The sequence below is a fragment of the Rhinatrema bivittatum genome, unplaced genomic scaffold (genome assembly GCF_901001135.1).
Source record: "Rhinatrema bivittatum unplaced genomic scaffold, aRhiBiv1.1, whole genome shotgun sequence".
In the NCBI taxonomy this organism is placed as follows: domain Eukaryota; kingdom Metazoa; phylum Chordata; class Amphibia; order Gymnophiona; family Rhinatrematidae; genus Rhinatrema; species Rhinatrema bivittatum.
The window spans coordinates 958-26,897 of NW_021820810.1; the positions used below are offsets into that span (position 1 = coordinate 958).

The window sequence follows — 25,940 nt, forward strand, 5'->3', positions numbered from 1 at the left end:
CCTGATACACAGGGACAGGGACAGAGCCTCCTATATATATACACACACACACACACACACAGATACAACCTGATAGGGATGTGAATCATGTCCTCGATCGTCTTAACGATCGATTTCAGCTGGGAGGGGGAGGGAATCGTATTGTTGCCGTTTGGGGGGGTAAAATATCGTGAAAAATCGTTAAAAATCGAAAAATCGAAAAACCGGCACATTAAAACCCCCTAAAACCCACCCCCGACCCTTTAAATTAAATCCCCCACCCTCCCGAACCCCATCCCTCGCCGGAACATCGTTAAAAATCGAAAAATCGAAAAACCGGCACACTAAAACCCACCCCCGACCCTTTAAATTAAATCCCCCACCCTCCCGAACCCCCCCCCAAATAACTTAAATAACCTGCGGGTCCAGCGGCGGTCCGGAACGGGCTCCTGCTCCTCAATCTTGTCGTCTTCAGCCGGCGCCATTTTCCAAAATGGCGCCGAAAAATGGCGGCGGCCATAGACGAAAAAGATTGGACGGCAGGAGGTCCTTCCGGACCCCCGCTGGACTTTTGGCAAGTCTCGTGGGGGTCAGGAGGCCCCCCACAAGCTGGCCAAAAGTTCCTGGAGGTCCAGCGGGGGTCAGGGAGCGATTTCCCGCCGCGAATCGTTTTCGTACGGAAAATGGCGCCGGCAGGAGATCGACTGCAGGAGGTCGTTCAGCGAGGCGCCGGAACCCTCGCTGAACGACCTCCTGCAGTCGATCTCCTGCCGGCGCCATTTTCCGTACGAAAACGATTCGCGGCGGGAAATCGCTCCCTGACCCCCGCTGGACCTCCAGGAACTTTTGGCCAGCTTGTGGGGGGCCTCCTGACCCCCACGAGACTTGCCAAAAGTCCAGCGGGGGTCCGGAAGGATCTCCTGCCGTCCAATCTTTTTCGTCTATGGCCGCCGCCATTTTTCGGCGCCATTTTGGAAAATGGCGCCGGCTGAAGACGACAAGATTCAGGAGCAGGAGCCCGTTCCGGACCGCTGCCGTTCCGGACCGCCGCTGGACCCGCAGGTTATTTAAGTTATTTGGGGGGGGGGTTCGGGAGGGTGGGGGATTTAATTTAAAGGGTCGGGGGTGGGTTTTAGGGGGTTTTAGTGTGCCGGCTCACGATTCTAACGATTTATAACGATAAATTGTTAGAATCTGTATTGTATTGTGTTCCATAACGGTTTAAGACGATATTAAAATTATCTGACGATAATTTTAATCGTCCTAAAACGATTCACATCCCTACAACCTGATACACATAGATACACAGGGACAGAGCCTCCTATATATGAACACACACACACACAGACACAGAGACAGAGAGAGAGAGAGAGAGATAAACCTTTATACACACACACACACACAACCTGATACACAGATACACAGGGACAGAGCCTCCTATATATGAACACACACACACACACACACACACACACAACCTGATACACATAGATACACAGGGACAGAGCCTCCTATATATGAACACACACACACACACACACACACAACCTGATACACATAGATACACAGGGACAGAGCCTCCTATATATGAACACACACAGACACAGAGAGAGAGAGAGAGAGAGAGATAAACCTTTATACACACACACACACACACAACCTGATACACAGATACACAGGGACAGAGCCTCCTATATATGAACACACACACACACAGACAACAATTGCGATGTTCTGGGGCTGCGCAGGTGTCCTGGGTCTTACAAACGTGGGTGTTACTGTGCTGCTTCTCTGCTGCTGGCTCTCTTTACCTGACGGCTTAGCTGCTCTTCTCTGAAGATAAAGGGGCTGTGAAAGCGACGTTGCAGGGCCGCACTGATGATGAGTTTCAGAGATCTGAACTTGAGCTGGAAACAGGAAAGCAGCAATGAGATGAGTCCCACAAGAGCTGAAAGAGATAAGAGCAGCATTCCTCTGCCCCTGGGAGCGCTAGCAGTGGCTGGGAAAAGGAGGCAGGGCATGGAGAGAAAGCTTGTGAAAGTGAGAGGCTTGAGTCACTCAGACTGGAGAAAAGAAGGAATGAAGGGATATGACAGAAACAGCCATCAATAAAATACAAGGCAGTGACATTGTCTGTAAAAAACAAAGTTGAGCACAGGGAGTGATACAGAGCAGGCTGGAGGATTGCTCTGTCATGAGAGATGGTGGCTGCCGGGCATGGCCACCAGCAGAGGTGAGAGAGTCCACGCATGCTTGGGAGAGAGCTAGCCCACGGGAGAGGACTGACTTGGATACAAAGAGCGATACCCTGCAGATGGTCAAGCTTGTTCAGCTGACAGGTGGGGTGCTCTCTCAGCCAGAGCAGTGCAGGCTGGGGCAATGAAGCAGAACGCATGGTCCTTAACTGCTATTGTTTATTGTGTTACTACCTTCCGGGTCTCAGCAGGCACTTACAGCGTTCAGGGATTTCATCCACAGGTTTCCGTGCATGTGGAAGTTAATTTCTTCACCGGAGGCCACGTGCACATTGCAATCAATCGACACCACGTCAGAGTTACTGTGATTCTGAAAGCAGAGATCCACATGAGTGTCACATAAAAGGCTGAATTTTCTAGCTGTGCCGGGCATAAAAATGGATTTCTGGGGCTCGGTGAGCAAAACGGGCATAAAGAACCTGGTTTTCCATGACTTTTACGTGGTAGCGGAGCTGGGACTTATTCACCTGTGTTTTGATTTTAAGAAGTCTGCAAGTAAAGGACATCGCACAAGAGGCCAATACAGGAAACTCCGCGGGAGAGCCGCACTCCCAACGCGCGCCCAGGCGCCTCTCCTGGGCGCGCGATTAAGTATTTAAACTAGGGCCCGCTCTAATAAGGAGGTGCTTTGGACACTAGCGCATCCCTAGTGCCTCCTTATTGGCGGCTGTCAGCCATGGGTTCGGAACATGGACGCCGGCAAAATTGAGCGTCCATTTTCCGGGCCGCGGGCAGATTTTTATTTTTTTATTTTTGGGGCCTCCGACTTCATATCGCTATGACAGGAGTTAATTTCTGAAAGTAAAATGTGCGGCTTGGCTGCACATTTTGCTTTCTCTATTGAGGGTGAATACCTAATAGGGCCATCAACATGCATTTGCATATGATGGGTGCTATTAGTTTCGGGGGGGGGGGGTTTGGCTGCGTGTTTTCCACGCGCTATTACTCCTTACTGTATAAGAGGTAATAATAGCGCATCAAAAGCGCGTGGCCGAGAGCACCGTTCCGTATTGGCCTGAAAGGCAGGGAAACCTTTGTGTGCTGAATTCCCCAGGAAACGTCTGTGCTCTTTGGTAATTATTTGCTCAGCACCTGATTTTCTAAAGCAGTTACACATGCAAAACCCAGTTTTATACATTTCTGAAAAGAGTCTGGGGTTTGTGCACAGAAAAGTATGCAGCGAAAGGATTATGCACATACGATTACTTGACCTGCACAGAGGCATTCCAGGGGGCGGAGTTTTGCTTTTCAAAAGTCCATGCGGAAATGCAGTGCCCACCTTGCAATCCGCTCTCTAACAGGTGAGAATGTGTGTGTGTGAGTAGCGCACGAGGAACGAGCACACTTCAGCCCTACGCGAGCTGTTATAAAATGACCCTCTCACAGAGCAGGCCTCTGCAATACCACTCCCAGCCACTAGAGGCACTATGCAGAAGAAAGAGGCAGAGGAAAAGGCCACTTGCCTCACACAATGGCAAGCCCAGGAGGACCCAGGACTCAGGGTCACAAGAACCTTCACAGGGAATAGCTACATTTTTTTTTTGTCGCCTATCCCTGTTTTATAATTTTGCAGGAGTGACATTACCAGCTGCTGGTGGCGGGTGAGGTCCTCTTCTGACGGAGAATGCCTGTAGTCTGTCTTGTTACCCCAAATATTACAGGTGATGTTTTCCTTTCAAGAGAAGAAAAAAGAAAGCAGTAAGTGACCTCTGGAAGCTGAAAAGTCATTGATGGCTACCCCCTTTTCTGTGATGTGTGATCTCAGAATGTTTCCTATTGCTTACCACAAATAAAAAAACAACCAGGGAGATGCCTTAATACATCAATTACAAAAATAACTTTCAAGATGCAAACGCTAAGTCACAGGGAGAAGAAGCTAGCAAGCAATTTATGCGGGTAAAAGGATGAATGAGGCTAAAGCTTCCACGTTCCTGCATGATGTGCAGAATTTGCCGCACCACGAGGAGCTATTCCCGGACGAGGAAACGTGAGGTACCCATGGGAAGATTTGGAGTGAAGGGCACCTGAGAACTGGTACAAAGCCCACAAGTCTTTGTCTACCACCGGTTTGCTTTTGTTACTACTGCTGAAGCGGGAAGTAACAGTACTAGGGTACTCCTGCTCCTGTCTGGCCTTTAGCTCTGTCCTCAGCTATCTTGAGCAAATCCCAGGGCACAGCCTCCCGTATCCCCTGTGAGAAGAGAGGCTTTCATCGCCTTCAGTCCGGAGACCCCACCTGGGGTAATCCTGTCCCTGTCACATGTGAATGCTTTATACCGAGGTCCCCATGGGGTCATCGCTTCTACGAGAACACCTGGGAAAGTACAGAGGAGACGTACATAATGCAAGTATGCGGAGAAGTTTGTCTCTCACAGAACAGCCTCCCACTTCTTCTTCCTGTGCTAGAAAGAATGATAAAGCCCCGGTTTATTCTGCAGATAGTGCAGGCCATTCTATGCTCCTGGTGGAAAGCAGATCCTCTCTAGACCACAACACCACTTACTCGACATGGAAAAGGTACTGGAAGGGCAACAAAAATCATAAAGGGGATGGAGAAAGGCCAAGCAGATCTGGGAAAGGAGACGACTGAGAGGGAATAGGATTGAGATTTATAAAATCATGAGTGGGGTGGAACAGGTTATTTACCCTTTCAAGCAACCCTAGGACTGGGGGACCCTCCATGAATCCAGCAACCGGCAGATTTAAAACAAATCGTAGGAAGTATTTTGTCACTCTGCGCACAATCAAGCTTTGGAGTCTGCTGCCAGATGATGTGGTCAAAGCATCTAACACAGTGGGGTGCCTTCATATGAAAACCCCTTTTACTCACGTACACCATTCTTAACATTCACACCACACACAAAGCACATATTCATAATCTTTTTACATAGAGCAACTAAATCCCCACATTTTCATTTACATACTAGGCATGAAATAATCCACTTTACAAAATGTCTCCCATAAACCAAAGTATCCCCGTTGAAAAAATAATCTTTTTTCCATATAATTCTCATCACCTTAACATTTCCAAAGAGCTTGATGCTGCTTTACTGATTTCCAGGGCAATTCATCACTATGCCAATATAAGAGCATTGGAAGAATTTAAAACATCAATCAAGCAAATGAAAATTAAAAAATTAAAAAGGGATGAAGCAGATTATGCTATGAATAATGTATACCGTTGGTTAAACACAGAAGACACAAAACCTGGACGACATGTAACATTCGAAGATTCGGATGGTAGCAGATCAAATGATTCAGACGAGGGCGAATCCAACAGAAATCCAAAAAGAGGTGTGTACAATCAGCCTTTTTTAGGGCCGGAAGACGAAGCAGGTGGAAGTCTCAATCACATCGGAAACCGTATTGCAACGACCCAGTAACACAGGCTTATTCCCAATGGGAAGGACCTCAGACGAGATCACGGACTCGTCACGATCCGCAGTCGTAAACATCTCTAAATATGTGATTTCAAAATCTCAAGAACATGTTCTTAATTTGGGACTGTCATTTGTTCCATATAAACGCCATGATCCATTTCAAAGTAGGATTTCCATAGCGAAATTTATTCGCAATCTTCAAATAAAATTATACTGCGATGTTAATGAGGTCCCTACAGATCAGTTATCAATAGTACGTCCTAAATCAAAATGGATTCCACCTGGACCCATGGATGCTAACATCAGTACTTTTCGCGATCTGATCCTTAAGGACATAGCAGATTTTGAAAAAATGTCAACTAATCCTTACATTAATTTATCCACTGAATCAAGACAGGCATTACAAATATTGTCTCAAAACCAACACATTATTATTAAGCCTGCCAATAAAGGCAGCAGTGTAGTTATACAAGATCGAGATCAATATATTCAATCGCTTACAACACAAGTATCAGACACAAGATATTACAGAGAGTTAGCAGATGATCCCACTCCAGACTTACAGCATATAATTGAAGAACCTTTGCAAGAAAAAGACACACCATTTCCAACGCGGAAAGAATGCAGTTTTTTGCAGGTGAATCATCCACGCAACCTAGTGTTATACCGGGTACCTAAAGTCCATAAGACTCTTAACAATCCACCCCTTCGCCCTATTATTGCCAGTAATGGGTCGATTCTTGAACCTCTGGCTATATTTTTGGATACATGTCTACAACCTTATGTCAAGCAGATGCGCTCTTTTGTACAAGATACCACGCATGTTTTGAACAAATTGGAAGGAGAAATATTAACATCATCTACTGTACTAGTAACTATGGACGTAGTATCTCTATATACTAATGTGTCTCAAGCAACAGCTCTTCTCACTATTGAAAGGTGTTTAAAAGACAACATGGAAGGGGGACGCATCCCCTATAGATTTGTGTCTGAGATTGCTAAATTGGCAAATTTTATCTACAAGTTCACGGCATTGCGATGGGGTCTTCTGCTGCCCCATCCATTGCAAACTTAGTCATGGATCGATTTATTATTATCATTTCTACAATACTTTCCCTGAGTTACCTATAAACCAAAGCATATCATCCGCCATCAGGCTGATTATAATGTGCTTTCTTTTATATGAAATATAAAGGTTAAAGCTGATCATACTGCATAGTTTAATAGCCAGAGAGTCTCTAAAGTTTGTTGGCCACTAATTTCCCTGGCTTATTATCTCCCTCAAAGAAAGTTTGTTGCACTAGTTCTAACTTATGTGCAATAGTGTCTCGGTGTTACGCTTGAAGTTAAGCAAATGGTTATTAGCAAGGCATAGCACAATGAACAGAAACCGGTCTTTCTTGCTGAACAAATAAAATCAGCTGTCAAAAGCTGGACAATGGTCCCAGTGGTGAACGTCCCAGGTAGCAATGGCACATCAAACCGTCTCTCGGATGAAGCAGACTCTCTTTCGTTCCTCTGAAGGCGCCTGCCCCCTTTCTCAACACACTGCCAATACAGGCAATCCTCCTCCTGCCTCAGGGCTGTGGCAGGTCGCTGGCTCCTATCGATGTTAGCAAACCTAGCCTCCTTTAAAGCTGATACTGCCTCATCTACCGTTTTGACCCTGGACGATAATCCTTGGATGGTGAACCATGAACCAAAAGGCTAAAGCTAGCAGTAGCGTAGATTTCCTGACATCTTTAAAGTCCTGCCTCTTGCAAAGTGTAATTTGGGAAATGGCAGTAATGTTCACTATATCCTGGCCCTCCCACTTTCAGACCACTCGTTTCCTCGCAATATTGTGGATTCTCTCTTTCATGGAATAGTAATGGAGTTATATCCCTTGGTTTGCTAGACCTCCTCTGGCTGAGAGCACGATGAGCAATTCCTGGCGGTCAGGATCAAATGTTAATGACCACTGTTTCACAGTCGCCGCCGGCACTCCCCGGAATATATCTGACATCGTTTCACATTCTGTTTGGAAAGGTTTATCTTGGCACTGCAGGTGATGTAGAGTCTCTGGGTCTCAGTTTTATTAGCAGTCTCTTCCACTCGCCGACCCAATTCATTCATAATCTTCTTTCTTTCATCTCAGCCATCATTTCTTTTTTGTAATTTTTAATACCCTTTGTTTTCACAGCTCTTGCCCAGGAAACCCCTGGTCCAAGCCATGAAGCCCCAGGGAGCAGCAGCGCAGTCCCAGATCTCAGCACAGCCTTTCAACTGGATGCTCAGACCCAGCCAAGTGAGGAAGAGGAGGAGCAGAAGCAGAAGCAACTGCAACCCCTTGGGTCACCCCTACCCCTCGGCGCCAGCTTTATGGAGGGGACATCCCTGCCATGGGAGGAAGATGTCCAATTGCCACCTGCCTCCAACATGCCACATGACCAGCTGGATGCACCAGAGAGCCAGCAAGCTCAGCCCACCAGCCTGGTCATGGCAGCACTGGAGCCACTGAGCTCAGCCTCAGCCGCCACCAACTCCAGTCCCCAGAGCAGCAGCACTGGATCGTACAGTCCAGGACACACTCAGCCGCATCAAGAGGAGGCAGAGATTGTCCGCTCGAGGAGGGCTCTTGAATCGTGGTGGCATTCACAGACTCCATTTCAGAAAGAGCAGCTTCTAAAACTCAAATTTTCTCTGAGTGTTCGAGATTTATTCTTTGCTAAACATGAGCAATGGAACCCCAATTCTTGAGGTAAGAGGAAAGACTGCGCCATCAAATCCCACAGCGCACCCAGAGTAAGAACGGCGGTACAGAGAGACCCTGCATCTGGCCAGCGCGCTGGAAACTTCTCCTGGGTCAGAGCTGCAGATAAGTTTCCAGTGCTACTGCACTGGCACTTAAAACCCCTAAAAAAGGAGAATAAAAGTTTAAAAAAAAAAGTTTTTAAATGTCCGTGGATAAGTACAGGACTTCTGCAGATATCTAGCGCAGGTCACCATTAGTTAAGCTGGAGAACAGACTTATCTGGCTACGATTCAGTGACCCGCGCTAGATAGGTGGATAAATTCAGACGTATCCAGCCTCTGGCAGCAGATAAATCAGCATTTATCCAGCTAACTGGGGGCCACGGCTGTCACGGATGGCTCCCCCTTCCCTTCCTGAGTTAAAATTTTAAAGTTTTTGCACTTTATTTTTTTTTAAACTCCGCATGCATTTGCATAACCTTAGCTTTCTGCGTTGGGAGGTAAAAACAAATTTTAACCTGAGCGTTAAAAATGGAAACCGGCGCACGGTTTTTTAATGCTCAGCTTGTTGCATCGGCCTGAAAGGGAGGTGCATCCCATAAAAGTTCATGAATACATCGCAAACATTAATGCTAGGCAGAGCCATGAGAGAGAATCGGGAGGAGGAGGAGGAGCAGAGCACAGATTTATACTGCACCCCAAAGTTACAATCAGTACCTGATCAACCAGGAAATCCGATATCCACAAAACACGATTCCCACCTCTTGTGGCCACAGGAATCAGGATTTTAATGGTGAGGTCGTTGATGGGAAAGAATCCCAAGTTCTGTAGCTGTGGGACATAAAATAAACAGGTGCACACTCAGTGAGCCGGCCCTCAGCCAAGTTATGTGACGAGTATTCAGCCACCCCCAGCTCTCTCTGAATATAAACGGTTAGATTTCCACTTGCCCCTGCCTCTCACAGGGATCACATGAGAATGGGGGAATCCTTTTGCTGCCTTGTGATACATGAATCCCATACTCTGGGTCCTCGATCTAAGGGAGCAGCCGCCTGTGCTACCTGAAAGGTGCAGTTGAAAGGTGGTCCGATGCTGTCATATCTGTCCAGGGAGCTTCCAGCCTTTACTTCGTACCTCTCCAGGCTCGAGACCCTGCAGTGAGAGCAGAGGGAACAAGGAGACTTAGGTGCAGGCATCAGCGATGCGAGTAGGCGGTGCTCTGAAACCAAGCAGGATTCCCGGGCTGGGATAGGACTGGCTGCCTCCAGTACCTGAATGTAATCTGCTCTGAATTGCCAAAAAGCAAAATATAAATCAGATAGATAAATAAATAGAGGTGGGCATGCAAGTTCCCTCACACAGCTCCGCCCTGCTTACAGCAGATGCAACTTTGTGCTGCGCATTTCTGGCCGTTAAGGAAGGGGATGCTCATAGGTTTGCTTTGAAAATCCTCGGTGAAGTCTGTGTGTGCATGTGCAGGGCCGGTGCTGCCCCCCACCCCCGTCCCGGATCATTCAGTCTCTGTCCCAGGCCCACAAAAAAAAAAAAAAAAAAGCTCAGCTCCCTCCAGCGAAACAAACTCTAAAAACTGACCCTCGCCCTGGAATCCATGACCAGTGCAAGGGTCTCAACTCACCCTGGCCCACTCCACACACACAGTGAGTTATGCATTTATAACAACGTTTCACACAAAAAATACCAAAATACAGCATTCTGAGGTAAAAATATCCCTTACATTATATTTACATGCACGGCTGTGATGCCAACCAGAAATCCCTGCAGAAAAACCCACTTGGAACCCATAAGGTATTAGGCCTGTTGTGTGCTGGGTGTGGGCTTGACCCTCCGAAAGCCCTAAAACACTAATACACTTCCTATTAGGAGAATACCTCACCTCAGTCACACATGCAGAACATAAACTACAGAATAGTGCGACCATAAAGTAGAAATACAAACGCGCAGACAAAAACTGAACTGGAAACGGCAAGAAGCCTCACAATCTATGCAGTGCAACAATGAAAACACAGAACCATCACCATTCCTCAAACATCAAACAATAAAATCAAGAAATATAACAAATACATCATCATTATAGTAAAAACATACTAATAATAATATTTTTAAAACAGATGAAAAATAAAAAAGTAAATAATTAAACACTCATACATTTTTTTAAATGTCCTAAACACCAATAAAATATTTCAAAACAGCAGACACATCAAACAACACCCGAAAAACAAAACTAAAAAGGATTTTAAAATTTCATTTGATTTCTAGTCGTCCTGAGATTGTCGTGGAACAGTGGGAGTGGGCTACAAAAACTCTCTCCTTTCTTTCTTATATACTGTATATGCACCCACAAGTCACACACACGTGCGCTTCTCTCTCTCACACGAACTCAGATGTCTCCAGCTCTCACACACGTGCGCTTCTTTCTCTCACACGAACTCAGATGTCTCCAGCTCTCACACACGTGTGCTTCTTTCTCTCACACGTACTCAGATGTCTCCAGCTCTCACACACGTGTGCTTCTTTCTCTCACACGTACTCAGATGTCTCCAGCTCTCACACACGTGTGCTTCTTTCTCTCACACGTACTCAGATGTCTCCAGCTCTTCTTTGATTGGGCTCTGCCAGCAGCCCCAGGCCCTCCTCTTCATTTTGCTGGTGGCAGGTTGGGATCCACTTGCAGCCCCATTCTCTCTCTCACACACATGCAATCCAGGCCAGATCCCATTCACACCCACACCCCCAAGCAGGCTCCCATTCACACTCCCTCACCCACCCAAATCCCAGGCAAGCTTCCATTCATATCCACCCATCCATCCCAGGCAGGCTTTCATTCACACACACACCCATCTCTGGCACATTCCCATTCTCTCACACACCCCATCCATCCCAGGAAGGCTCCCATGCATGCACGTGCACACACAAACACACACACACACATCCCAGGCAGGTTCCCATTCTCACACACACACACACACACACACCAACCCACCTATCCCAAACACCCATCTCACCCATCCCAAGAAGGCTACCATGCATGCACACACACGCACAAACACACACACACACACACATACCAACCCACCTATCCCAGACTCCCATTCAAACCCTTCCCACCCATCCCAGGAAGGCTCCCATGCATGCATGCACACGCATGCACAAACACACACATCCCTGGCAGTCTCCCATTTACATCCACCCATCCATCCCAGTCAGGCTTTCATTCAGATACACACAGCCATCTCACATGCTGATGCTTGCTATAAAAATCCTCAGTAAAGTCTGCATGTGCAATGCACTTCACCGCTACACAAGGAGTTATACAATTATCTTCTCACACGGAGATGTTTGATTTGAAAGTCCTCGGATAATTGGCCAAGTTTGTGAACAAATTACCTCACACAAAGCCACATCTGCTCCAAGTGGGCGCAACCTGAATGAAGATTTTTTAAAATCATAAAGTATGCGCATACATGGCAGCTCCACTACCACAGAACCTATGTAAGGTCTACAGGAAAATGGGTTACACGTGGACTTTACATGTGCTGAGCCTAGCTCCATTCCATAATGGCCATTTACACACATAAATGGCTCTGAAAGTTACTCCCTCAGAGGACAAATTTCAAAAGCATTAACTCAGGTAAAACAGTTTGTTACATTGTGCCCTGCATATGAGTTAACAGTACCCGTGTAGTGCCTGTATGTGCCTACGTTTATCCTCAGTGAGCGGAGGCGTTCCCAGGGACTGGGGTAAAAGTACACGTGTAGTGCCTGTATGTGCCTACGTTTATCCTCAGTGAGCGGAGGCGTTCCCAGGGACTGGGGTAAAAGTACACGTGTAGTACCTGTATGTGCATAAGTGAGTGGCTGAATTCCCAGGGACCAGAGTAAAAGTACACGTAAAGGGCATAGGTTGTGCATAGGTTTACCCGCAGTGAGCGGAGGCGTTCCCAGGGACCAGAGTAAGAGTACACGTGTAGGCCCACTGTGCGTAGTTTACCCGCAGGAGTAAATCTGCTTTGGAGGGTAATTTTCAGAGGTGATGTAATTTATGTGCATATTTGATTGGAAATGACCTCGTAAGTGTACAGGGCCCTGGAATCTCATCTCTCTAGGTGTGCACGGGCATTCAGAGCCACAGAGCCAGCCCCCTGCAGGAACTCGGGACGGTACCTGTGGAAGAGAAGATCCGATTCAAACTTCAGCAGGAAGTCCAAGAGAATGGAGTTATCGTGTCTGGTGGCCTCCAGCTCCTCACTGTCACTGAGAATACAAAACACAAAGCAAAGGTTTGTCCTGCTTTCCTACCCCTGACCTCTGCATCCCTAAGCCCTTCTCCCAGCTGGACTCATCCAGCCTTGGCTGCCTCTGCCTGCAGGGGACCCTACCATCAGGGCAAGATTTCAAGTTTCTGCTCCCATGGGCATTTCAGAAATTCTATCGCAGTTTTGGGAACATGTAAAATGACATTACTGAACTATTAATAGCCCCCTATGCATTATTATGAATTGTTCAAATCTTTTTGTATATTGGGTTAATTTCTGTCACGTGTTTGTTTATTTTCTTTATCCTTATATTATTATCTTTTTTTTTTTTTACATTTTCATTTCTTTTTTGTCCTCTCCTCTCTAGGCTGATCTGTTCCCTCTCTCCGTGGGGTGCGTGTATAACAAAACATGCACATTCTTCATTCAGAAGTCGGGAAGAGTATGAAAGATGGGCCGCCGGCTGTCTCCCTATGGAGGGAGCTGGGTTCAGTTATTTCCCTCCCTTGGTGTTGCACCCGGAGCTCCTGCCTCCACAGCTAAAAGCGCTAATTCATTCACCAAGGGCAGTAAAATAATCCCAATTAATAATGTGAACCTGCAATGTGAACCTGCAAAGCCATGGGCCCAGACAGGATGAAAGAGTGTATTAGAGCAAGGCCCTCCTGGAGACAGGTGGAGCCGAAAATGTCACCCACAGGTTACAAAGCCCCCAGAGTAGTCCAGCGTCTAACCTGTTAGCAGACAGAGAGATTTTCATGCGCGGGAGGAAATGGGATCTGCTGAATTCAAAATCCAGACGAAAAGTCACCTGCAAAGATTAAGAGAGAGTGAGGCCTTCATGGATCTTATGTACCTCCTGCCTGTGTCTCCCTAACTTTATTGCAAACTGACAGGCCGATAAAGTAAAAGTTGCGGGAGAGTGGGCAATGTGAGGCGAGCACCTGCTCTCCCAGCGCACGCACAGGCCACTCTCCTGTGCGCGCAATTCAGTATTCAAATAAGGGCCTGCAGTAAAAAGAGGCGCTAGGGACACTAGTGCGTCCCTAGCGCCTTTTTTGACAGAAGCAGCGGCTGTCAGCGAGTTTGACAGCCAAAGCTTAATTTTGCTGGCATCTGTTCTGAAACCCGCTGATAGCCACAGGTTCGGAAACCGGACGCCAGCAAAATTGAGCGTCCGGTTTTCAACCCACAAGCCACACACCGGTTTAAAAATTTTTTTTTTTTAATTTTTAATTATTTTTAATTTTTGGGTTCATTATTAGGTTCGGGGGTGTTGGATGCGCATTTTCGATGCGCTATTACCCCTTACTGAAAAAGGGGTAAAGCTTGCGCGTTGAAAATGCGCGTCCAAACGCGGGTTAACATTTCGCTCCGCCACAGCGCACTGTACTGTATTGGCCTGCTTGTCAGCAATTTAACCATAAATCAGAATGTAATCCGCCTGGAGACCAGCATGGTAAAGACAGAATAGCTCTTGTGTATCAATGCATAAAAACAGTGAGGAGTCATTCAGGAGTCACATTGCCTCCTCCGTGCACCCTCACAACTGTACCAGCTTCTCCAACCCAAGAACACTATTCAACATAGTTAAAAATTTGACCAATGACACTGCAGAGTTGCCCCAAACCCCACATGAAAGCAAATGCAACAATATAGCACACTACTTCTCAGACAAAATCTCAAACCTTAGAGCCAAGCTTCCAATACTAACCAAACAGGAAATCAAAATGCATAAAAGAGACGTGACATAATTCTCCGCATTTGACGAAATATCACAAGCCGAAGTATAATCCATGATAAAAAACTTGAACCCTGCACCACATATAATTGACGCCATTCCCACCACAAATATATAAAAACTAGCTGATATTACCTCCTACACACTATCCAAAATAATTAATCTATCACTCAGCGAAGGAGTAATGCCAGACTCTCTGAAAAATGCAATAATTAAACCAATTCTGAAAAAGAAAAACAATGACCCAAACATTTTAAGTAACTATAGACCTGTCTCAAACTTGCCTATGCTTGCAAAATTAATAGAAAAAGCAGTACAAAAGCAACTAGCAGATCATCTAGACGACAATAACATACTCTACCCGTCACAACATGGGTTCAGAAAACACTATAGCACCGAAACATTACTAATCTCTCTTACAGATAATGTATTACGCGGATTTGATAGCGGAAAACACTACATCTTGATATTACTAGACCTGTCCGCAGCATTCGACACCGTAAACCACAACATACTATTAAAAAGACTGGAAGAAATAGGATTACAAAAAACAACACTTGATTAGTTCAGATCCTGACGAATAGATCCTATCAGGTACAGATAAAAAACACAACATCAGACAAAATCGACCTAAAAACAGGAGTCCCACAGGGATCAGCACTCTCAGCAACCCTGTTTAACATCTACATGCTCCCCCTGTGTCACCTTCTGGCAGGGCTAGGTATCATACACTTCATATATGCCGATGACATTCAACTGATTCTACCAGTAGAGGAATCAATTGAGAAAACACTGAATTTCGCAATGATGTACATAGACATAATAAAACAGCTTTTAAACCAAATGGAACTAGTAATAAACATAGAAAAAACCGAATTTATACACCTTGAACGAAAAAACATTGTAAGAATCGAAAATCCCATCAAAATTAAAAATAACAAGGCAATCGAGCTAACTAATAAGGCTAGAAACCTAGGAGTAATTATAGATACCGAACTCAGCCTTAAGCAACACATATCAATAAAAGTGAGAGAAGGCTATGCCAAACTAATGATCCTTAGAAGTCTAAAACCCTTATTAACTCAAGATCACTTTCGCACAGTACTACAAGCACTAATATTTGCTAGCACAGACTACTGTAACACACTTTTCCTAGGTTTACCATACACCACAATCAGGCCACTACAAATACTACAGAACTTAGCTGCAAGAATACTAACTGGAAAAGGAAGAAGAGATCACATCACCCAAACACTTGCTGATTTGCACTTGCTCCCAATAGAACAAAGAGTCCAATTCAAAACACTTTGCACAGTTCATAAACTAATAAACGACGAAAAGGCCGACTGGCTAAACACTGCCCTACGATTACATGTCCCTCAAAGAAATCTCAGATCAGCGAATAAAGCACTACTAACCGTTCCATCAGTCAAAACAGCAAAATTGACCCAAGTTAGAGAGAGAGCACTATCCTTGGCAGGACCATTATTATGGAACACATTACCACTTGAGCTCAGACTTATGAAAGAACTAAAACTCTTCAAAAAGAGCTTAAAAACTTGGCTCTTCAAAAAAGCATTTCAAAGTGAGGTCGTTAAATAACAACAAATACCTACAGCTGAAAGTCACATACAAAAAGCAGAATGTTACTTTATTGTTTTAATCATAGCTAAATTGTAAACTAAAACAGTTATCACATATGATTACCACAGAATCATATCAACAGTAGCTCCAACACACTTCTCATTTAGAGTATATTTGACCTATGTAACCGTAAAATATTGGCACCCCATGGATAACTTAAAAAGCAAACCAAACCTATTTGTGCCTAAATGTAAACTGTTGTGATGGTGCATCACTAAACGACAGTATAGAAAAGTTTTTAAATAAATAAAAAATAAATAAATACTGCCACTTCTTGCCATAGCATTGCATAGCACTGTACAGATACATAGAAGAGACAGTCCCTGAACCATGGAGCTTACAATCTAGTTGAGACACACAGACAAATCTTTTTTGTAATCGCTGAAGTTGAATAGTAAAATCGTGTTTGAATGTGAGAGGCTCTATCAGGAGATTCAGGGGTTTTGGATTTAAGAGCATCCCAGAAAGGCGGGTCTGAGGCAACAACTCAGGAAGTGGCAGGAGACAGCACGGAGCATGGACTTATCAACGGAGAGGACAGGCACAGATGGAAGCAGCAGAAAGGGGGAGACAGAGAAAGGTTTGAGAGGAGAGGTGGCCTGAATGTAGAGTGAATGCACTTTCAAGGGAGAAGTTTGAAATAAACGTGGACGCCAACAGGAAGGCAATGTCGAGCCTTGAGAAGGGTAACATGGTTGTAATGACGCTGGCGGAAGATAAATCGCCCAGCTGAGCAGGACAGAGGTGGTTTACTGGGAGCAGTTGGACTGAGAGGGGATGAAAGCCTGGATAAGGGGCCTGCTAGTGTGCTCCAAAAGGAAGGGATGGATTTGGGGGATGTTGCAGCAGAAGACTGGACAGTACCCCCTACTAAAACATAAGGACTATCAGCCTGGCCATGAAGCAATGTCCCAAACCAGAACACCAAGAGCAAGCAACATCTCCTATTAGGCCAGTGGAAGACTAGCAGTCCACAGTATTATATGAGCTGAGGACTGCCAGCTCATCCCAAGAGTGTCGCTCCATATCATATGAACTGATCTAAGAGCAGCATTCCCTGCTGCCATGGGACCTGCATCCATCACAGGAGCTGCCCCACCCCCCTTCCAGACCAGTGAAGATCCACAATCTGATGAAGCGGCAGTGCCCCCTAGCCTTCCACGCCAACAGCCCCTACTGATCAACACCCTCCCTTGGGTCACTGGGTTGTGCATGGCAGTGCATGTGAGAGACCACAAGGTTCACATGAAACAGACACCTTTTGGGATTGTAAGGGGTATGTAGGGCATGAAGTGCTCTCATCAGAAAAGGGGCCGGTTGCACCAAGGGGTCAGCACATTCTCAGTGGTAAAATGAGATTGTAAAGCTCAGATGTCTGGGACTCTGACTGTGATAGGAGATCCAGCTCCTGGGCCAAGGCTCTGCTCTTCGTCTTGGCTGGACCTTGGCTACCTGATGCCACGCACAAGCACTCCCTCAGGTCACCAGAGCCGCCGCTCGAGCACAGCTGGATGGCAAGGATTCCAGGCCGAAGCCACCATCTGGGGAGGGGGATTTCTTCCAGGAAGCAAAACGTTTCTTTCCATTGCCTAGCTCATTAAAGTAAGAGCTCCCGGAGGAACTACTGAGAGAGAGCCGGGGCGGGGAGGTCTCTATTCAGACCAGATGCTTGTCAAAAACAGCTGAAAAGCCAAAGCCAATTTTCTCCTGTTTGGGTTTTTAAAAACAGCCTCTGAATAGACTGATGACAGAGAAAGACATCAGCACTATCCCAGTCTCTAGTGCTCCCTGCAGAGATTGTAATGGTAAAACGCACCACTATGCCCACTTCTTCTCTCCAGGCCATGCTTTCTTTTAGGGCTCTGCTTCTGGTTGCCCTGCAAGGCTCTGCTGAGGCCCAATGTGCACTGATGGAAAGAATTAAATTAATAAAGGTAAGTTCCTCTTCCTCACTGTGTATTTTATCGCCAGGGTCTGCGCACTCTTAGCCCTGCAGAGTTTTGTGGTAGCTGAGGTGCAGCCATTAGCCATGACTGTGACTGGCCCATACCCTGCAAGCCAGAGCCTTTCCAGGAAACCTCTCCTGATAACCCTGTAGGTGGGCAGGACCTCAGACAGGAAAGGCCTTCTCTTGCGGACAGACGGAAGGACTTCTGAGATTCAGTTTCAGACAGACATTCACAAAGTCTCCTTTTTCAGAAATGGGAAAAATTGAATTCTGATTCCTTTCCTTATTTCAGCTTGGGTTTTGCTGTGGTGGGGAAGGTTTTCTCAGGGCTCAGCACGGGATCTATTAAATGTTCCCTCCGGCTCTTCCTTTCTGCCCAGGCTCTTTAACCCTCTCTTAGCCAGAGACAGGCAATGCTCACTGAGACTTTTCTTCTGGCTGAGTGAATTAAGCCCTCAGTAGCAACTTCATTAATGCTAACTATTTTCTTAAAGAACTGCGAAGGATAAGATTGGTCCCTGTTTTACTCATATTTCCCCAAGTCAAGAGGAAGGTTAAATTCTGCAGGTCCTCTTCACAATCTCGGAGCTGACACCTTCCAGCCCTGAGGCAGCCAGATCCTACTGGCCAACCTGCAGAAAGCATCCTCCATTGTGACTTGGGGCTATGGCCATGCAGATCTACAGGAAGGACTGGAGGGCAGGGCAGCTCTGGTGGTGGTGGGAAGAGTCCTAGAAGTGAGAAAGAACAGGGAGGAGGGGGAAATGAGACAACCCAGAGAGGAAAAACATGGAGAGAATGAACATACATCTCGAACAGAACAAAAAAAAGTGTGGGTGAGGATCCTTGGACAGAGGTGGAGTTGGGGCAACATTTAGGGAGGAGCTGGTGGAAGTGACTGCTGCAGAGGCCCAACTGGGTGCTGGGGACACAGGACTTATGCAGGGGCCACTGCTGAAGAGCTGGATATCTATGGAGATGGTTCGGCCATAGGTCAGGGTCCGGCATAGTCAGAGGCAGGTGGTAGTCAAGACAAGAGGCATTTACACGTGGTCAGGGGTCAGGCAGTGGTCAGTGGCAGGCGGCGTTCAAGAGTAGTCAAGTATCAATAGGCGAAAGTCAGACCCAGAGATCTATGTGAGGGAAGGCGAGGAGCAGCACAGGTGGGCGGGCAAGGTACAGAAGACCTGACGAAGAACTGAAGACAGACCATAGGACAAAGATGAAGAAGACCAGGAAAGTAGGAACGAAGACCAGTAGCACAGGCAGAAAAGCTGAGGCAATTTGTTCTACTTCAGTTAGAGGACCTATTGCCCAAGTAAGGAGGAGTCCCATACAAACCCTGCACCATTTTGGTTGCCCTTGTCCGGACCATCTGTAGCCTCTCTATATCCTTTGTGAGAACAGAGCACTCCAGGTGAGGCCTCACCAGTGACCTGTACAGAGGAATAATGACCACTGCTCTTCTACTGGTTCTTCCTCTCCTCAGCTCTGACCAACACCTTTACAACAAGAAAGAGCTTAAGGCCACAGGGGTCCCTTCTTCAGCTACACAACCTTTTGGTCACTGAAACTCATCTTTTGTGCCAGGTCACACCCAGGACCCATCGAGCCCCTCATCCTGTACATAAGAACATAAGAAGTGCCGGGTCACACCCAGGACCCATCGAGCCCCTTCATCCTCTACATAAGAACATAAGAAGTGCCGTGCCGGGTCACACCCAGGACCCATCGAGCCTCTTCATCCTCTACATAAGAACATAAGAAGTGCCGGGTCACACCCAGGACCCATTGATCCCCTCATCCTGTACATAAGAACATAAGAAGTGCCGTGCCGGGTCACACCCAGGACCCATTGATCCCCTCATCCTGTACATAAGAACATAAGAAGTGCGGTGCTGGGTCACACCCAGGACCCATCGAGCCCCTCATCCTGTACATAAGAACATAAGAAGTGCGGTGCTGGGTCACACCCAGGACCCATCAATCCTCTCATCCTGTACATAAGAACATAAGAAGTGCGGTGCTGGGTCACACCCAGGACCCATCGAGCCTCTTCATCCTGTACATAAGAACATAAGAAGTGCGGTGCTGGGTCACACCCAGGACCCATCGAGCCTCTTCATCCTCTACATAAGAACATAAGTGCCGTGCCGGGTCAGACCCAGGACCCATCGAGCCCCTCATCCTGTACATAAGAACATAAGAAGTGCCAGGTCACACCCAGGACCCATCGAGCCCCTCATCCTGTACAAAAGAACATAAGAAGTGCCGGGTCACACCCAGGACCCATCGAGCCCCTCATCCTGTACATAAGAACATAAGAAGTGCCGGGTCACACCCAGGACCCATCGAGCCCCTCATCCTGTACATAAGAACATAAGAAGTGCCCTGCCGGGTCACACCCAGGATCCATCGAGCCCCTCATCCTGTACATAAGAACATAAGAAGTGCTGTGCCGGGTCACACCCAGGACCCATCGAGCCCCTCATCCTGTACATAAGAACATAAGAAGTGCCGGGTCACACCCAGGACCCATCGAGCCCCTCGTCCCGTACATAAGAACATAAGAAGTGCCGGGTCACACCCAGGACCCATCGAGCCCCTCATCCCGTACATAAGAACATAAGAAGTGCCGGGTCACACCCAGGACCCATCGAGCCCCTCATCCCGTACATAAGAACATAAGAAGTGCCGGGTCACACCCAGGACCCATCGAGCCCCTCATCCTGTACATAAGAACATAAGAAGTGCCGGGTCACACCCAGGACCCATCGAGCCCCTCATCCTGTACATAAGAACATAAGAAGTGCCGGGTCACACCCAGGACCCATCGAGCCCCTCATCCTGTACATAAGAACATAAGAAGTGCCAGGTCACACCCAGGACCCATCGAGCCCCTCATCCTGTACATAAGAACATAAGAAGTGCTGTGCCGGGTCACACCCAGGACCCATCGAGCCCCTCATCCTGTACATAAGAACATAAGAAGTGCCGGGTCACACCCAGGACCCATCGAGCCCCTCGTCCCGTACATAAGAACATAAGAAGTGCCGGGTCACACCCAGGACCCATCGAGCCCCTCATCCTGTACATAAGAACATAAGAAGTGCCGGGTCACACCCAGGACCCATCGAGCCCCTCATCCTGTACATAAGAACATAAGAAGTGCCGTGCCGGGTCACACCCAGGAGCCATCGAGCCCCTCATCCTGTACATAAGAACATAAGAAGTGCCGGGTCACACCCAGGACCCATCGAGCCCCTCATCCTGTACATAAGAACATAAGAAGTGCGGTGCTGGGTGAGAGCATTGGTCTATCGAGCCCAGTATCCTGTTCCAGGTCATGTGCAAGGAATTAGCAGATCCTAATGGAGAAATCCATTCCCTGTTACTTTAGCTTTCTCAAATTGTCCTGGGAGGTAATAGTTAATGAGCCTCAAGAAAGATGTCCAAATTATTTTTAAGCTCACCTGTACTAGCCTTGACCACATTCTCTAGCAACAAATTCTACAGTTTGATCATTGACTGAGAAAATGCTTTGTTAAATTTGTTTTCAATTTGCTATTAGTTTCATGGCATGTCTCCTGCTCCTATTATTTGAAAAGGTAAATAACTGTTCCAAGTTTACCCGTTCCACTCCATTCCTGATTATACAGACCTCTATCATATCCCCCCCCAGCCGTCTCTTCTCCAGGATGAGCAGCCCTCACCTCTTTAGATTTCCTCATAGGGAGCTCTTCCAGCCCCTTTATCATTTTATTATTTTATTGAATTTTATACAATCTTAATGAAAAACAAGAAAAGAAAAAAATATTAGAAGAAATACACATTTTCAGTTCATATCCATCCACATCAAGGGGAGAGATACCACAAATAAATATAATTAAAGAGAATTCCGGTAATTAACTAATACAGGTCCTGTTCAGATTCATTTAACAGGCGTGACAACAACTAGAGAATGCACAAAATGTTCTAATTGCATGGGATCCTAAAACAAATAACTATTCCTTTGTAGTTTAATAAGAAAAGCTGCTCCCAGAGCCAAAACCCGGGGTTTTTAATCAAAAACAATCTCCTGCATGCTTCTGTCTCTTTTACCACATCTGTGAATAAAGTAATCATGTTTCCCAGGAAAATGTTAGGAAAAACCAATTGTACAGTCTACCGCTCGTCATACTCGCAAGCAAATATCACCAGCAAAGTGGCTCTGTCATGAACTATCAAGTTAGATTTGTCAAGAAAAGTAGTTAGGCAGCTGAGATGCACGACTGGCAAGGGGACGCCTCCTTTGCCTTATGTTTAACCACAGGCTATGGTACAGCTCTTCAGAGAAAACCATTTTTATATATGTTTTATGCAAGTAAAAACAAACTTCGCTTAGAGATCCTTAATTGGAGTCCATTTTGAAATCCAGAAAAAATGCCCCGACACTGGCCATGTTTCGTTATCTGCATCAGGGGGCCGATGGAAGAGAGAGTTCTTTTGTGTTTCTCAATGCGCTTAACAATGTTGCGCAATATTGCTTATACTATGGCGACTCAAACCTCTTTCATGCCATGATCGGTTGTATGGTTTTACCTTTTCCCTCAGTCTTGACACATATCCTTCTATCATTGCTGTTAAATCAAGAAAATCATCTTTAGGTTTGTCTACAACGTCTTCCACTAGCTGAGAGATTTTGTTTCTAACACCTGCTACGCAATGCACCTTAGAAATCTCAGGAATACATTTCGAATCATCTCCAAGGGAGGAACTAAGGATTATCGTGGAAAGTTCAATCGTTTGGAATGGTTACCCTGTGTAGTAACTGGTTATCTTTTATCAAGAGAACAGTGGTGTCATGTAGATTAATGCTCATTTCAGTCACTTAGCTAATTGCTTTCTTTGCTCTGAAATTTTCTGACAGTGAGTAGTGACTTGCACAGTCAAATTCACACATAGAAACATACATAGAAGTGACAGCACAAAAGGACCTAATGGCCCATCCAGTCTTCCCAGCAAGCTCCCATAGTTATCAGTTTCCCATTCTTATCAGTTACTCAGACCGTCAAGGTCAGGGCTCTTGTTGGTTTCTGTTTCAGTCCAATTTCTTTTCACCCCTGCGGTTGAAGCAGAGAGCAATGTTGGAGTTGCTTCAAAAGTGTAGTATCAGGCTTATAGGTTACGGGTAGTAACCGCCGCATCAAGCAAGTTACCCCCATGCTTATTTGTTTTCCCAGACTGTACAGTTCTATGTCCTTTTTGGTTGTTGTCTGAATCCAATTCGTCTTTTCCTCTTTCCCCCTGCCGTTGAAGCAGCAAGCAATGATGGAGTTGCATCAACAGTATGAAGGCTTATTGGTTAGGGGTAATAACCACCACACCCCAATGAGCAAGAATGGAGTCAATCTTGCAGAAAGAGAAGACTCCAGATTAGACTCAACTGTCCACAATGATTCGAAAGTTACTGTAGCAGGTCCACCCTTCATCACAGGAGGAGATATTGTAACTCCTGGACCCAACTGAGACCCCCCCCCCCTCCTCCATCCAGAAGAGAAACAGAGGTACTGATGGAAATTTCAGTTTCCTCTCCAGGTCGCCTGCAGTTGATCTGGATCTAAGGGACGCCGAGGTCTCATAGTGAATGGGCTCCGAGTTCAGTTTGTCCCAAATCTCGACTGGTAAAATTAAAGGCCTCCAAAGTTATCTGGGTTGGTTGAAAGGTAGACTGAGATGAGGGTGGAAGCACTTTCAAGTTACCTTTCTTCTTCTTTCCCGTTACTGAGGAGAACCCAAGGACTGTGAAGAGACAAGGTTGCCCCAATAACAATGCTCAGAAGTGTGTGTGCCCCTTTACATCCCAGTGTTATGCAGTACAGGCCAGGAGACGCCAGCCGCAGCGTCAAGGTCCCCAGAAACCTCCTCCTCACTCTCCTCCACTTTATCACTTTGATCGCACTTCTCTGCACCTTTTCTAATCCTGCTGTATCTTCTTCTTAAAGATGGGGCTCCCAGAACTGCACACACACTCAAGGAGTGGTCACAGCATGGAGCTACAGATTTATTCTCCATTCTTTTCTTATGGAGGCTTTGGCAGGGTGGGTGGAGATGGGTAAAATGGAAAACCATTGGAACAAACTAAAAGGAGCTATAGTAAGAGCAAGAAATCTATGTCAGGAAAGTCAATACAAGTCAGAGGAAAAGGATGGTCAGTGCTGTCAGAAGGGAGAAGGAAGCAGGGCGACCACCCTCTGGCTGGAGCAGTGAGAGGGTCATTTTCAAAAGCATTTGTGGTTTACACATGTAACTGCACTTTAAGCATGTAAACGGGCTTTTGAAAATTGCTAGGAAATGTTACATTTACACGTTACTTGCTTTGAAAATCCGCACTGAAAAAGTACAAAGCATCTCAAAAATAGGAACACAGCGGAGAATATCTGGTAAAACTGAAAGAGGCGAGGAAGAAGGCAAAGGCACAATCGGAAGAAGAAGCGGTAAGGAGACAGTCTTCAGGAGCAGCTGTGAAAGAAGAATGGCCAGCGCTGGGGGTGGGGACTGGTCAGTGTTTTCCCAGAAGGCAGCGGCAGGATGTGAGCGCTGCCTTCTCTGCTTCTCAGCCTGCTCCTCTAATCCCTGGGCTGCTTCTCCACCCTGTTGGTTGAGAGGAGATCATAAGCAATGTATGGAGAGAGGCGAGGAGCAAGTGGAAATCCTATATAAATACTTGTGTCTGGTGTCCACTAAAGACCACCTGGGAGAAGGACTCTTGCTGGTCGCCAGGGGTACATATGGGAGTGGGGAAGGACGACACTGTTTGTGAGGAACAAAGCCCTGGGGCCAGATGGCCTGCATCATCTTGGAGAGAGAGGCTCCAGTAAGTCTGCTCCCTCCTAGTTCTGTTCTGTTTCTCCTCCACCCCAGGTTTTGGCTATAGCACCCCAGGCTGCCAGGGCTCACAAATCCCACCTCTGCTCTCTAGTGCCAGGATCACACAGCTTACATTTTAAAAGAAAGAAAAGCTCTTTGACCACTGCTGCAGGCTGGGCTGAGGTCCAGTTTACAAAAAAAATCATTTGAAGCCAGGCTGGAAGCTCATGTCTGACCCTGGCTCTGAGAAAGGAGGCTGAAAGTGGCAGGAAAATGAACGCTACCCCCCCCCCCCCTCCCTTCCCATCATTCACCAGCAGAGAGAGCCAGAAAGGAGTGAGGGAGAGAAAGAGTGCGAGGGGAGGAGGGTGAGGAGGCACCTAGGAAGAAAGTCCACCTCTCTCAGTTCTCACCACTTCTTTTTCACATCTTTCTTCCTCTCTGCTGCTGCTTCAGGCCTAGCCCCCATATTCCGACCGCTATCCCTTTCCCCAGGACAGCGCATTTTAATTCAATAGTTTCTCCACCACTGGAAGCAGCTTACCATAAATTATTCCTGCCTGCAGGCAGTGAAGGAGTTTGCTGAATACTGGTGGTGCTCAAGCACCCTCTGCCGCCACAGAACTGGCACCTACGCCCTCCAGCACCCCACTATCTGCTCTGTTCTTCACGTATCAGACAAGTTACTCATAAATTAACGACACTTTTTTTTTACTTACATTAGCATATGATGCCGAGTTCTCCTTTCTTATTTCAATTTGTAGAAACTTAAACAGCATAACAGGATAAACGTTTCTTAGCTACTAAGTCTGCTAGTGCCAGACAGTTTGTAAGAGCCAACTTTTATTTATGATCAGCAATTTTGTACAGAAGACCCAAGGGAAGGTCATGTGCTGAACCTGGAGACAAGGGCAAGGAGAGGGCTACTAGGAGAACGCACGTCGGACCCTGACCAGTACTAAAGCCTCAGAACCCTCCATGGTTCAAAGACCTGGATTATTTTACAGTCACAAAACAGGGACGGGGTCACTTGATGGTCCTATGGAAAGACCCCAAGGTTCTTAACGCCTTCTTAGAGTTCTGATTGGTCTCTATATTTGTACGCCTGAAAGCTCTCTCCCTATGGCTTACCTTAGC

At 46.5% G+C, this 25,940-nt stretch overlaps 1 protein-coding gene across 1 annotated transcript in view; it reads right to left on the bottom strand.

Annotated features, from left to right (window-relative positions):
• Window positions 1–1,790: 1,790 nt before the first annotated feature.
• Window positions 1,791–25,940, bottom strand: part of LOC115082157 (integrin alpha-11-like) — a gene marked incomplete at its 3' end in the record, with an annotated part of 150,722 nt that continues 126,572 nt past the window's right edge. The window contains exons 22-28 of the mRNA XM_029586415.1: window positions 13,356–13,432; window positions 12,530–12,619; window positions 9,409–9,499; window positions 9,065–9,178; window positions 3,820–3,906; window positions 2,434–2,544; window positions 1,791–1,886 (exon numbers count right to left, since the gene is read on the bottom strand). Of these exons, the coding sequence (XP_029442275.1) occupies window positions 1,791–1,886; window positions 2,434–2,544; window positions 3,820–3,906; window positions 9,065–9,178; window positions 9,409–9,499; window positions 12,530–12,619; window positions 13,356–13,432 (666 nt within the window). The remainder of the gene's footprint in view (window positions 1,887–2,433; window positions 2,545–3,819; window positions 3,907–9,064; window positions 9,179–9,408; window positions 9,500–12,529; window positions 12,620–13,355; window positions 13,433–25,940) is intronic.